The 14,916-nt window shown below is 40.0% G+C and overlaps 1 protein-coding gene across 2 annotated transcripts in view; it reads left to right on the top strand.

Moving 5' to 3' along the window:
• lonp1 (lon peptidase 1, mitochondrial) overlaps positions 1 to 14,916 on the top strand; it is an 89,493-nt gene that overhangs the window by 47,990 nt on the left and 26,587 nt on the right. For both annotated transcript variants that reach the window (XM_067415230.1, XM_067415229.1), the window contains 10 exons: positions 1,266 to 1,385; positions 6,077 to 6,335; positions 9,325 to 9,386; positions 9,464 to 9,593; positions 11,921 to 12,004; positions 12,085 to 12,305; positions 13,843 to 13,981; positions 14,065 to 14,243; positions 14,559 to 14,646; positions 14,731 to 14,853. In XM_067415230.1, the coding sequence (XP_067271331.1) occupies positions 1,266 to 1,385; positions 6,077 to 6,335; positions 9,325 to 9,386; positions 9,464 to 9,593; positions 11,921 to 12,004; positions 12,085 to 12,305; positions 13,843 to 13,981; positions 14,065 to 14,243; positions 14,559 to 14,646; positions 14,731 to 14,853 (1,405 nt within the window). The remainder of the gene's footprint in view (positions 1 to 1,265; positions 1,386 to 6,076; positions 6,336 to 9,324; positions 9,387 to 9,463; positions 9,594 to 11,920; positions 12,005 to 12,084; positions 12,306 to 13,842; positions 13,982 to 14,064; positions 14,244 to 14,558; positions 14,647 to 14,730; positions 14,854 to 14,916) is intronic.

Below are 14,916 nucleotides of genomic sequence, written 5' to 3'. Positions count from 1 at the left end.
ACGGCGGTGTGAGTGTGATATAACGGCGGTGTGAGTGTGATATAACGGCTGTGAGTGTGTGATATAACGACGGCTGTGAGTGTGATATATAACGTCTGTGAGTCTGATATAACGGCTGTGAGTGTGATACAACGGCGGTGTGAGTGTGATACAACGGCTGTGTGTGTGTGATACAACGGCTGTGCGTGTGATACAACGTCTGTGAGTGGGATATAACGGCTCTGTGTGTGATATAACTGCTGTGTGTGTGATATAACTGCTGTGTGTGTGATATAACTGCTGTGTGTGTGATATAACGGCTGTGTGTGTGATATAACAGCTGTGAGTGTGTGATATAACGGCGGTGTGAGTGTGAAATAACGGCGGTGTGAGTGTGATATAACGGCTCTGTGTGTGATATAACGGCGGTGTGTGTGATATAACAGCTGTGAGTGTGTGAAATAACGGCGGTGTGCGTGTGATATAACGGCTCTGTGTGTGATATAACGGCTGTGAGTGTGATATAACGGCTGTGCGTGTGATATAACGGCTGTGTGTGTGATATAACGGCTGTGAGTGTGATATAACGGCTGTGCGTGTGATATAACTGCTGTGTGTGTGATATAACTGCTGTGTGTGTGATATAACGGCTGTGTGTGTGATATAACAGCTGTGAGTGTGTGATATAACGGCGGTGTGAGTGTGAAATAACGGCGGTGTGAGTGTGATATAACGGCTCTGTGTGTGATATAACGGCGGTGTGTGTGATATAACAGCTGTGAGTGTGTGAAATAACGGCGGTGTGCGTGTGATATAACGGCTCTGTGTGTGATATAACGGCTGTGAGTGTGATATAACGGCTGTGCGTGTGATATAACGGCTGTGTGTGTGATATAACGGCTGTGAGTGTGATATAACGGCTGTGCGTGTGATATAACTGCTGTGTGTGTGATATAACTGCTGTGTGTGTGATATAACGGCTGTGTGTGTGATATAACAGCTGTGAGTGTGTGATATAACGGCGGTGTGAGTGTGAAATAACGGCGGTGTGAGTGTGATATAACGGCTCTGTGTGTGATATAACGGCGGTGTGTGTGATATAACAGCTGTGAGTGTGTGAAATAACGGCGGTGTGCGTGTGATATAACGGCTCTGTGTGTGATATAATGGCTGTGAGTGTGATATAACGGCTGTGCGTGTGATATAACAGCTGTGTGTGTGTGTGTGTGTGTGTGTGATATAACGGCTGTGTGAGTTTTCTGCTGATTGTGGCGTTTGTTTCCCAGTAACGAGTCGGATGTGGTGGAGAGTCTGGACGCCGTTTACCACACTGGGACTTTCGTGCAGATCCACGAGATGCAGGACCTCGGAGACAAACTGCGCATGATCGTGATGGGACACAGAAGGTGATGCTCTATCACGACTAGGGTTGGGGACCGTTCACATTTTAACCGGTACCCTTTTCTGGTACTTTAGAGATACATCAGTAATTAGTCAGTAAAAAGTTATTTATAGAAGTGTGATTGACATTATGCCTGAGCTGCTTCTGTCTACCATCGTCTGTGACGTTTGTTTACTGTAATATTTACCAGTAAATAGTAGGCTATAGCTACTTAATTAATTAAATTCATAAAAACAACCATATTATAGTTTTTTCTTTTTAATTCAATTTCTATGAAAAGATTCCCCACAAATTCTGTTTTCTGGTAATGAAGATAATATTAATATATACTTAAAGCAGCACTAGGTAACTTTTCAACCTTCATAATATATTTTTAAGACTCTTGTGATGATACATCGACTTACAATAGGTTGAATGACACGTCTGCCATAGCCTGATGGGGTCTGTATCGTTTTTAATCGTACTTTTAAACTTCGGGTAGTAACCCGAAAACAAAAAGACTGAAAATTCGACTGCTTTACGGCATATACGTCACTTCCACCAACACCCACACTTCCTTACATTCGGACGTGCAAGCCCAACTTTGTTCGTCGGATAATATAGTCATGTCCGAAGCAGCACAGACAAATAAGAAAGAAAAGGTTTGGTTGGAGGAAAGCAATAAGAGGAAACGAAAAAGTGATGGGATTAAAGGCAGGACGAGGATCAACATGTGACCAGCGTTTGCTCGTCGGCGTGAGCTGAAGGAGGCGTGGCCGACCGATGCTGTCCTGCTTGTTACGGTGATTACCGACCACTCAAACATTGAACTGAAGGATCATATAGATTCTGGAAAACGCTAACCAATAGACTACTATAATGACGCTGGCTTGTAAACGTGAGCATCGTGATTATTTGGCGTTTGAAAAAAATAAAACCCATGAAATTATATTCATAAGACACGCTGAAGCATAAGCCACTGACTGTACCTGGGATGAAGACATTTCACACGCGCCGCCAGAAGAACACCTGCATGTGAACTCCTCCTGCAGTGTTCAGGGGAACTGTTAGTGCTGCACCGACCCGCGGCGCCACTTTTATGAAGTTATTTGGCCCGCACCGCACCACTGTATATATTTTTACAACCCGCCCCGCACCCGCGACCATTAAATAGACATACGGGGTCCGCGGGTTAAGAGACGACCGCGCATCACTAGTTCAGGGCTATCAGGGTTATCATGTCAACAAATGCACGCGCGATGGCATCCCCTGCTGTAGGATGACAGATCTTACGACAGTTGTTGAGGACATTATTTTTTCCAAACTGTAGGGGACCCCGAGAGCAAAAGTAGCCAAGTGCTGCTTTAAAGTGTTAGTTCACCCAGAAATGAAATGTCTGTCATTAACTCCTCCCCCTAATGTCGTTCCACACCCGTAAGACCTCCGTTCATCTTCACACACAGTTTAAGATATTTTATATTTAGTCCGAGAGCAAGTAGCGATGGGCAACAGTGGTCAAGTACTCGAACGTGACAGTGACGATCGATCATGAAAACGATGATTGCCCTGACTTTAAAAAATATATTTGTATATTTCTCGGATTGGTTATTTTGGACGGTAACTGATGTCTGATTGGTTAGCATTAGACAGCACGCCTTCCAGACCGCCAAATAAAGTGAAACTAAAGCGCGCAGTGATGCCTGAAGCACTGAGAATGATCATGAAATACAGTGCAAGATGTGCGGCGCCAATCTGTCATATACACAGCATTATAATGAGAGCACGATTGTCATATAATGTTGTATTCTCCGTGCTTTAGCTCCCCGTGGATCAGCGCGCGCTGTTAATAAAGAAAATCCCCAACCAGAGTCAGAGCGCGGTCAAGCTCATCTGCGCATCCGCGTCCTTTTCCACAGATGCAAGTTGTAAGATTACTTGTTTAACTCTTGATTATATGTTGTCTATATCTGATTAATCCCATATAGGACGGCGTTTGGTTGAGTTTAATAACCAGCTAGCAAAGCGCTGCCGTTATTTCGGCTGGTGTTCATTTAAATGCGAACAGCCCGACATTATCGACTCTGGGTTATTTGAGACGGTCATATTGTTTTTAGATAGGCTATTTCTTTTTCAAAATCATTGATGATATTAATAATGCAGCGGTGTTACTCATTATTTAACTGTAGATCTGTTTTAATGTTTCTCATGGATTTGAAAACGTACAGTGATGCTGTAGGCTACTCACTTCATGAAAATAAAATAACGTGCAGCGCCAATCTGTCATGTAGGCTACATAGAATTATAATTAGCACACGATTATAGTGTTGTGAATGATCTGTGGTTTCGTTGCCCGTGTATTAGCGTTGTTGTTAAGGGAAGAGCGCATTCAAAATGAGTTTCGTTTTCAAGCCTGTTGGCCAAGTTCACATGCGCATTTGCGTCCTTTTGGGCAGATGTAAATTGTAATAGGCATATATCTGATTAATCTCATATAGGATACGTTTGACTGAGTTTATTAATTCTCTAGCAAAGCTCTGTGGGGTGGTGTATTCACAGTTTCAGCTCAAATACAATGCCCGATATCATTGACTGGGTTATTTGAGACTGTTATTTAGTTTATTTTTCAAAGACATTATGCATCATAATCTAGCAGTTATTTTTTATAGTCATATGTTCATATTTGCATAGACATCTCATGGTTTGTCAGCATACATTTTCGTAACAGTCTTAAAATAGTTTAATATTTTCCTGACTGAGGCCCCAAGCCCCGCCCACAGTTAATCGATTACTCGTTTTTGAGACCTATTGATGATCAAAATGAAAAATTGACAAAAATGCCCATCCCTAGTGTGCAAGTGTATGCACACTATACTGTCCATGTCCAGAAAGGGAATAAAAACATCATCACAGTAGTCCATATGAGACATCAGTGGGTTAATTAGAGTCTCTTAAAGCATCCAAAATACATTTGGGTCCAAAAATAACAAAAACTACGACTTTATTCAGGATTGTCTTCTCTTCCGCGTTTGTGTTCAATCCTCAAATAAAGATTCAAACGGTTATGAATTAGGGCTGCACGATTTGTGAAAAATATATAATTGCAATTATTCTGGGTAAAATTGCGATTGCGATTTAAAATGCGATTATTGTTATTATTATTTTTTACAAATGAAAAGCGTGTGTATATAACATTTTATGTTTTTATATTAATGTGACTAATAATAATAATTATGATTATTATTATTACTGCTAAAAATATTTGTAAAAATAAGAAATATTACCATTACAATAACATTTTCATAATTACAAATAAAAAAGAGTATGTCAGAACAAATATAACAATATAATACTAATTATTATTATTATTTTGTAATATTTTAAAGAGAACTTATTTTACAAAAAAAAAAAAAAACTGCTGGGTTTCCGATTAGTATGCAGACAGCCTATAACTAAAAACATTAGAAAGGTCTAAGCCTAAGGAGTTATTGTAAGATATATATATATATATATATATATATATATATATATATATATATATATATATATATATATATATATATATATATTTTTTTTTTTTTTTTTTTTTTTATTATTGATTAGCCAAACGTTTTTAATTCATACTGAAAGCCAGAGGGCGCCCTCGAGCGGAAAACGCCACATTTGCCTCAGAGAAGTAATTGACGTTAGTTTTCAGGAAACCCCGATGTGAAGCTAAAGCGGTGTAAACAGAAGATAGAGACGCTTTGATTAAAGATGACGACAATAAACACGACTGCAGCAAAATATGGAGTATTTGAGTTCTTCAAGCCGTCAAGGGTATTTTCTTAATAATAAAGTGTATTATAATGCAGTGCTGATTGACATAGACTGCTATAACATAACGCCTCGTCTGCCTCACTCTGATGAGAAGCCACATCAGCTCACACACACTCGACTGACGATATGAACTGAGTTAAACATGTTATTAAACGTTGCCTTCTGTTGAACAGGTTTATGAACGCTTCACTAGTTTGTGAAGATGTTTGACTCGTGTTGCTTTTTCAAACGCACGTTATAAGGAATTTTCAGACGGAGCAGCGTTGATCACAGAACCGCTCTTCGCTAACACACTGGGAATTTATTTATTTAATTTAAATCGCAGCCTTTGAGCTTTCATAATCGCACACAAGCCAAATCGCGATTGCAGTTCGATTTCGATTAATCGTGCAGCCCTATATATTATGAATCAGTGAATCGATTAATGATTCGGATCGCCAATGTCTCGTGATTTCAGCAGTTTGACACGCGATCCGAATCATTAATCAATTAGTTGAGAATGAAGAATTGAAGAGAAGCCAATGCTGAATAAAGTCGTAGTTTTTGTTATTTTTGGACCCAAATGTATTTTGGATGCTTCAAGAGACTCTAATTAACCCACTGATGTCTCATATGGACTACTGTGATGATGTTTTTATTCCCTTTCTGGACATGGACAGTATAGTGTGCATACACTTGCATACGCTCTCAGACTAAATATAAAATATCTTAAACTGTGTGTGAAGATGAACGGAGGTCTTACGGGTGTGGAGCGACATTAGGGGGAGGAGTTAATGACAGACATTTCATTTTTGGGGGAACTAACCCTTTAAAAGTACCGAGTTCGGTGCCCACCAATCACGGCTCACTGAAGATGCGTTTCTCAGGAGAGTCCTCTGACTTTTCCCCATTGTCTCACAGAATTCGCATCAATAAGCAGCTGGATGTGGAGGCGGAGGAGCCGGCAACCCTGGAGCTGGAGGCTGAAGGAGAACAGCCCAAAGCCCCGCGGAGGAAGCAGAAGCGGCCCCGAAAGGACCCGGCGCCGCTCGTGGAGGCCATGGAGGGGAAGGTGCGGGAGGCGGAGCTTGTGGTGGAGGCGCTTCCTCTTCCCAGCATCCTCATGGTGGAGGTCGACAACGTCATCCACGAGGACTTCCAGGTCACAGAGGAAGTCAAGGTCAGCTTTATATGAGCCGCTTTGAGTTTGAGTGGATTTTGTCTTTTTCTTTTTTTAAATTTGTCTATAGTTTTTATTATTTCAGTTTCAGTACTTTAACGTAAACGAAAATGCTAAATTAAATATTTTATTTAAAGCTACACTATGTAACTTTTTTATTTTATTCTTTGCTAAAAAGACTTCGGGTGCTTTCACACCTACCTTGTTTGGTCCGGATTTTCGGACTTTTCAGTTTGGTTCGAACCAAAATTACAGGTGTGAAACCTCCCTCAGACCACGGTCCGGTCTCGGTCCGGACCAAACAGAACAAAGGTTCGGTTCGTTTCTTGTGTGAAAGCATTTTCTGTTTAGTTCGGACTTTCAGACTAGGGCTGAACGATATTCTGTTTTAACATCGACATCGCGATGTGCGCGTGTGTGATAGTCCCATCGCCGGAACATGCGGTGTGAAGGGTAGTAGCACATGGTGTATTAAGAGAACGGTAGCACACAGTAAACACGAGTGTGTTGCTGGAGTGACATGCATGTTCCTCGAGCCTGCACAGTGATTGGCTCGCTGAGCCGCTGCTCACCGCTCACGGCCAAACATTCACTGCTTAAATGCGCGACGAAGAGGATTCGAAGAGGGGAAAAAAAGGTTCTTACCAAAAATCATCTTTTTGGGATTATTTCGGCTACATAAAGGAGGATGTTGAAAAAAATAGGTACTTTGCATGGAGTGTCTTGTGGCCACAAAACAAGAAAACACCACCAATTTGTCTGATCACTTAAAATGGCACCACAAAGCTCTTTACTACGAATATAAAGCATGGCTCGACATTAACTCTTGTCCGGGACAAGGGACAAATGAAAGAGAATTTTACTTGACTGACGGACAAGAGTCTGATTAAAACAAAAAATAACTAGCGAATCACCAAAATGCAAGAATGTTTGTGCATTAATTTAGTGTAAGTGGCGATCGATTGTGGATAATGTATAATGAACAGTTGATCTGATTATAATAATAAGGTCGCACTGTTCACGCTCGTGCAGCCTCTCGAGGAGAAATCACAACACTAGAGCGTTTTCCTGAATACCATCACTGTAAATGACACTGATTTCATATGACAGCTCCATAAACAACTAAATAACATTCACTTAAAGTCAATTACATTTTAGATGCAATATTTAGTGTTTTTGTTCTATTTCAGCAGTGATAATCGTCCATAGCAGACCCGTAACGCGTCTCACTCACAGCAACAAGTGTGAACGATTCAGTGTTTGAATGAATCGTTTGAATGAACGACTCAGTGACTCACTCATTAAGACGGTCACCTGCTGCCACCTACTGGAGGTTTAGTTTCATTTTTGCACATACTTTCCAACATTTTTTTTTTGTCACTTGTAATGAAGCTTGCTTATTAGTGCAATTATTAATATCATGGAATGGTAATTATTGACTTTAGCTTGGATTGATGGCTCTCAAATTCGCAATATATATCGTTGGGGGAAAAAATATCGCAATGTAATTTTTTTTCAATATCGTGCAGCCCTATTTCAGACCATTTACAGGAAGTTCTGGTGTAGGATTAGTGAAAACACAGATTAAACTCTCAGCACACGCAGTGATGGAGCCGCAGCATTTAAACAGAACCGCTCAGTCAGCTGGGTTTCGGTTTATTTATGAGGCCGCTCCAGTTCATGTGCAACGCAAATGATCGCTCCGTCACGGGATGTCTGCTATATTATTGATTAAAGCTTATTTATTAAATTCAGGCAAATGATGAAACATTTATTAAAATTAAGATACAATTTATACAAAGCTTTCTACAAAACAAAATGTAATGAAGTGGTCAAAATCATGTCTTTGGCATATATTGCACATCTGTGCGCGTTTCATAATCAATATAACCTAGATGAAATTTAAAAATAACATTATAATATTTAAACATAACTATAAAACAAAATCCTATATTGTTTGGCTAGAAAACTAGCCTATTTTCTTTCCTGTCGTTGCCGATAATGCACAACGAGGACGTTCATTTGGTGAATTTGCCTCGAGTATAGTTGGTGCTGCAGATGGTAATGCCATAATATTAACAGTATTGGCAACGATGCGTCTGTTCATTCATTCTTGTCAAAGTTAGCCGCTGAATTGACAACACACTGACGTCAGACGCACGTCCGCTAACAAACCAATCAATGTTCAGATGCAGCCCACATAGATGATGACGACAGGACGCCAGTGCGAGTGTAAAGTTCTTTAGTGCGCTCGCATAACTGCAGGGTGAAAGCAAACCAAAACGAACCAAACGGATACAATATATCAAAACACGAACTTTGGTTCGGACCTTAGTGCGGACTTTCAGATGTGAAAACGCCCTTAGTTCCTTTAAAAAAAAAAAAAAAGTGCTCATTAATGTATATTTACTTCTTGGATACTTTACCGCTTTTTCATATTGAACTGTTATTCCCTTAACTAAGATGAGTTGACACACACCTCTCTCGTCTCAGTGTGTGCTCTTAATCTCTCTGACGCGCGGTGACGATCTGATAGCATTTAGCTTAGCCCACTAAGCCCAGTTCATTCACTATGGTACCAAACAGAGATCAAGTTAGAAGACACCAAACACCTCCACGTGTTCCCTATTTAAATACAGTTACACCAACAGGTGAACGATCAAGTATGATGACAAAATAAAACGTGGTGCTTCTCTAATCGGATTAAAAAGGAGAACTATAATGTACGGCGGAATAGCACTTCTGAGAGTACTTCGGCTCGGCGCAGTAAAAAATCTCTCTCTCTCTCTCTCTCTCTCTCTCTCTCTCTCTCTCTCTCTCTCTCTCTCTCTCTCTCTCTCTCTCTCTCTCTCTCTCTCTCTCTCATTTCTGTCAATAGGGGGAAATGTGAGGGAAAAACACAGAATTGTAGACATTTTTGCAGATTTGTTAATTCATTTCTCTAAAGCCACTGAGTTGTCACCGTATAAGTTGTGTTGTTTTAAATCAGGCCCTGACCGCTGAGATCGTCAAGACTATCCGGGACATCATCGCTCTGAATCCACTGTACAGGTAAGAGAGAAGAGAGAGGCAGTTTAAAACCACATGCTGAGGCATTATTAATGTCTGTCTGTGCGTGTGTTTGTTAGAGAGTCTGTGCTCCAGATGATGCAGGCTGGGCAGAGAGTGGTGGATAACCCTATTTACCTGAGCGACATGGGGGCGGCCCTGACCGGGGCAGACTCGCACGAGCTACAGGACGTCCTGGAGGAAACAAACGTATGTTTATAATCCCCAAAACTGTGTCTCAGAACATCAATGTGTGTTTAATGTCTACTGTTGTTCCCAGAGGTGGACAGTAACTAAGTACATTTACTCAAGTACTGTACTCAGGGGCGTAGTTTATAGGCGGGATGGGGGGGAGGTAAACCCCCCCCCCCATATTCAAGTCCATCAGTTACATCCCCCCAATATTTCAACATGAAAATCACAGTAGATCGAATGAAAAATATGTAGAATTAATTTATTTTGTAACAGTAATTTTGTTCCTAATCAAATATGACTTTATCATAATAAATCAGACAAAAATACCCCCCCTCCATTGAACCGATTGGTAACGCTCAACCAGCGCGTCGCACTTTCACCAAAACAACGCGAGTGGCGTTTGAATGGGAGAGACACGGGTAACGTTAGCGCCAAAAATGAAGAGAAGCGCTGCACAGCGGACTATATTTAACTGCTGGTCAGAGAGGGATGCAAAAAAATTACGCTTGTAGCCTACTGAGAATGAGGTATGAGAATATTGTGTAATATCTAAGTACACATGACATCATATATTTCGCTAGCTCATCCATTTCAATGTATTTAGCTATAACTATCAGTAAAAGTTACCAAAACAGCCGTCTGTTTTTCTAGTTCATTTTTCAATAGTGTCTGCAATTATCACTGACAAAAGTATTCACACCGGTGTTTGTTTTCTTCCTAAATCAATCTGACTTTTGAACGAATTGGATGAATGAACGATTTTAGTGGCTCACTCATTTAAACAGTGAATCGCTGCCCCCTACTGGCGGTTTCAATACTTAATTTCTTTCTTTTTATAATCTCTACTGTTAGAATTTTATGAGTGCTTATACACAAATTTCATATGAGTATAAGGTATAAACTCTTAACATGTTTTTATAACAGATTCGAGGTAAATATACCAGCACGGTAGAAAAGTCAGCAGAGGGAAGTGAGCAGGTGATCAGGTAAAGAAAAACAGCAGCTTTGTAAAGTTAGGCTATATATATATATTATAGAGAGAGAGAGAGATAAATAGATAGATAATTACATAGAAATTATCCAATAACAATACACACGCAGCACACCAACGTTAAACCCCCCAATGTTCGAATCAAATCTACGCCCTTGACTGTACTTAAGTACACTTTTTGATTACCGGTATCTGTACTTTACTTGAGTCATATTTTTTTCTGGAAACTTACCACATTTACTTGCCTACACTGCAAAAAATGCTCTTCTTATTCAGTATTTTTGTCTTGTTTCCAGTCCAAATATATAAAAATTCTTAAATCAAGATGCATTTACTAGATCAGTAAAATGACATGAGATATTTTTACTTGTTTTCTGGGGAAAAACATCAAAAATGAAGAGAGTTTTTGCTTAAAACAGGCGAAATGATCTGCCAATGGGGTGAGAAAAATAATCTTATTTCTGTTTGGGACGGACACAAGAAACAAGATTTCAATCAGAAATAAGATTATTTTTCTCTCTTCATTTTGATTTTCAACAAAACAAGAAAAAATATGGTATGTCGTTTTACTGATCTATTAAATGCATCTTGATTTAAGAATTGTGAGATATTTAGACTAGAAACAAGACAAAATGACTGAGTAAGAAGAGCATTTTTTGCAGTGTACATCTGAAAGACAAATATCGTACTTTTTACTCCACTTCATTTCTATCAAGGTCCTCGAAGTCTAAAGTCGTTTCTGTCGCAGCTTTGAAAGTCAGTGATGATTGTTTTCTTCTTTAAAAGGTGTTTGGGTTTTTGCAGAAAGCCTTTCAGGAATCACTCTTGTAGAGTCTCGTGAAGTTCAATGATTTCACAGCATTTATTAAACACTGATTTATAGTTTAGAGCAAAATGGAAGAAGACAGAGGTCCAAATGCTCATTTTGTGGAGTATTCACATAAACAAAGTTGATTCTGTCTTCAGTGAAGGTGAACAGTGTGAGAATATCAGATGTGTATCAGTGTATTGGATCCGTGCATTCGGCCTTAAAGTGACAGCAGCTTTATAAAGAGCTTTGTAACTTATATTCAAGTATTTAAATGAGTTTAAGTTAGTCGTATGCTAGTATGTCAGATGGAGCGTCACTGACTGGCTTAAACCATGATGGCATAATGTGCATTTATACAACTATAATAAAATAATGCGCTGACATACTTTTGATTCTTAAGTGCTTTTGAAAACAAATACTTCTGTACTTTTACTCTAAGTAAAAATCTGTTTTTACAACTTTCACTTGTGACGGAGTAATATTTGACCAGTTCTTATTTTTACTCAAGCAACAAACTTTGTCCACCTCTGGTCGTTCCAGATTCCCAAAAGGCTCTACAAAGCGCTTTCTCTGCTGAAGAAGGAATACGAACTGAGTAAACTACAGCAGCGTCTCGGGAGGGAGGTGAGGGCACGTTCATGACATCCTGTTGCTTATTCGTTTTGGATTCCTGACGGTTTTACGTTTTTGGTTTGGATGCTCAGGTCGAGGAGAAGATCAAGCAGACGCACAGGAAGTACCTCCTCCAGGAGCAGCTGAAGATCATTAAGAAGGAGCTCGGCCTGGAGAAAGAGGACAAAGATGCCATTGAGGAGAAGTTCAGGGAGAGGTTAAAGGACCGCACCGTACCTCAGCACATCATGGACGTCATTAACGAGGAGCTGAACAAACTGGGGCTGTTAGATAACCACTCCTCAGAGTTCAAGTAAGGAGTTCGGCATGGCTATGAACCAATGTAGTCTGTGAATACTATACTGTTTATTCTTAATGTCCGTTTAAATTCCCAAGAAGCTGAAAAGCTTAAGATAGTTGTACATGGATTCCACCTGGCCATTATCTTCACTGGATGATTGATCAGTTGGAGTAGAAAATGGTGAACTTGGTTTTAATCAGGTAGACTACCTTAAACCACCTCTATAATATTGATCAATTTGACTGCTAACTGGTAAACCTGGTTTTGACCTGGTAGACCACATTAAACCATCTCTATATAATTTAACAGTTGGACTACAAACTGGTGAAACTGGTTTTGACCTGGTAGACCACCTTAAACCATCTCTATATGACTGACCAGTTAGACTATAAACTGGTGAACCTGGTTTCTAACAAGGTGACTTGACTTGGTTTTGACCTGGTAAACCACCTACAAGGTTGACAAAACCCATCTTGAAACCAGCTTAAGGTGGTTTTATGTAGATTCTACCTGGTCATTGGCTGTTTCAAGCCGCTCTAGATGATTAGCCAGTTGGACTACAAACTGAGATGAGTTTTGATCTGTTAGAACAGCAACAAAGTTGACAAAACCCAGCTAAGGCTATCTTAAGATGATTGTACATGGATTTTATCTAGTCATTAGCTTCTCTAGATGATTGATCAGTTGGACCACAAACTGGGGAACCTGGTTTTAACCTGGTAGAACACCTTAAACCATCTCTATATGATTGATCAGTTGGACTACAACCGTGTTTTGATCTGGTAGACCACATTAAACCACCTCTATATGATTGATCAGTTGGACTACAAACTGGTGAACCTGATTTTGACCTGGTAGACCACCTTAAACCACCTCTATATGATTGATCAGTGGGACTACAAACTGTTGAACCTGATTTTGACCTGGTAGACCACCTTAAACCACCTCTATATGATTGATCAGTTGGACTACAACCTTGTTTTAATCTGGTAGACCACCTTAAACCAACCTTTATATGATTGTTCAGTTGGACTACAAACTGGTGAACCTGATTTTGACCTGGTAGACCACCTTAAACCACCTCTATATGATTGATCAGTGGGACTACAAACTGGTGAACCTGATTTTGACCTGGTAAACTGCCAACAAGGTTGACAAAACCCGGCTAAAACCAACTTAAGATGATTGATTGTACATGTATTCTACCTGCTCATTGGATTTTTAGCCCAATTTGCTTTGAATGGTTGATCAGTCGAACTACAAGCTGGTGGAACTAATTTTGACCTGGTAGACCACCTTAGAACAGTAATGAAGTTGAACTCCCTCCAGCTAAAACCAGCTTATGATGGTTGCACATAGATTCAACATGGTCATTAGCTGCTTTAGATGGTTTATCAGTTGGAGTACAACCTGGTTTTGACCTGGTAGACCACCCAACTCATGCAGCAAACCAGATTTAATGTTCCACAAAGCTGTTCTACCTCCTTAAAATGGCATTTCACTTATTCGAACATTGATCCTTCTTCCTCCCCCCCTTTGAAATCCCCAGTGTTACCCGTAACTACTTAGATTGGCTGACCTCCATGCCGTGGGGCACCAACAGTGTGGAAAACCTGGAGTTGAGCCGAGCCAAAGAGGTGTTGGAAGAGGACCACTATGGAATGGATGACGTCAAGAAACGCATTCTGGTAAAGATCAAGCACAAACTCCTCAACCTTTGTCCAACCTTTGTCCAAATCCTATTAATCCTGGTCCTTGTTCATTCATGCAGGAGTTCATAGCTGTAAGCCAGCTCAAAGGCAGCACACAGGGAAAGATCTTGTGCTTCTATGGACCTCCTGGAGTCGGCAAGACCAGTATCGCCCGCTCAATCGCCAAAGCGCTCAATCGCCAGTACTTTCGGTTTAGCGTTGGAGGAATGACGGATGTGGCGGAAATTAAAGGCCACAGGTGGTGTAAATAATCTAAATCCATACTACTGCTGGAACTGAGGTGCTACACTGCAAAAAATGCTCTTCTTATTTAGTATTTTTTTCTTGTTTCCAGTCCAAATATAAAAAAAAATATTCTGGGGAAAAAATAAATCTAAATGAAGATCTAGTAAATGCATCTTGATTTAAGAATTGTTAGAGATTTGCACCAGAAACAAGACAAAATAACTAAGTAAGAAGAGCATTTTTTGACATTGCTGAACTTTGTGAGAGTCTACTCTTCTTCTCAAGCTCTTAGTACATAATACCATATTACTGTGTCCATACATTGCAGGAGAACATATGTTGGTGCAATGCCAGGAAAGATCATCCAGTGTCTAAAGAAAACTAAGACTGAAAACCCATTGGTCCTTATTGATGAGGTATGACCAATAAACCTAATCCTAACTCTACCAAAACTATTGGTCTTCTTTAGGTGTGTTGAAATTCATTTCTTTGTTGTGCAGGTTGACAAAATAGGTCGAGGTTATCAGGGTGACCCATCTTCTGCACTACTTGAGCTTTTAGATCCAGAACAGAACGCTAACTTTCTTGACCATTACCTGGATGTCCCTGTTGATCTGTCTAAGGTATAAACTAGTGGATATTCCCCATTTTTTTGGAAGGATATTCTGGTTTTTATTGTACCTACT

The sequence above is a fragment of the Pseudorasbora parva genome, chromosome 14 (assembly GCF_024679245.1).
Source record: "Pseudorasbora parva isolate DD20220531a chromosome 14, ASM2467924v1, whole genome shotgun sequence".
NCBI classification, from domain to species: Eukaryota; Metazoa; Chordata; class Actinopteri; order Cypriniformes; family Gobionidae; genus Pseudorasbora; species Pseudorasbora parva.
This window is presented reverse-complemented; position numbering and strand designations above follow the sequence as displayed.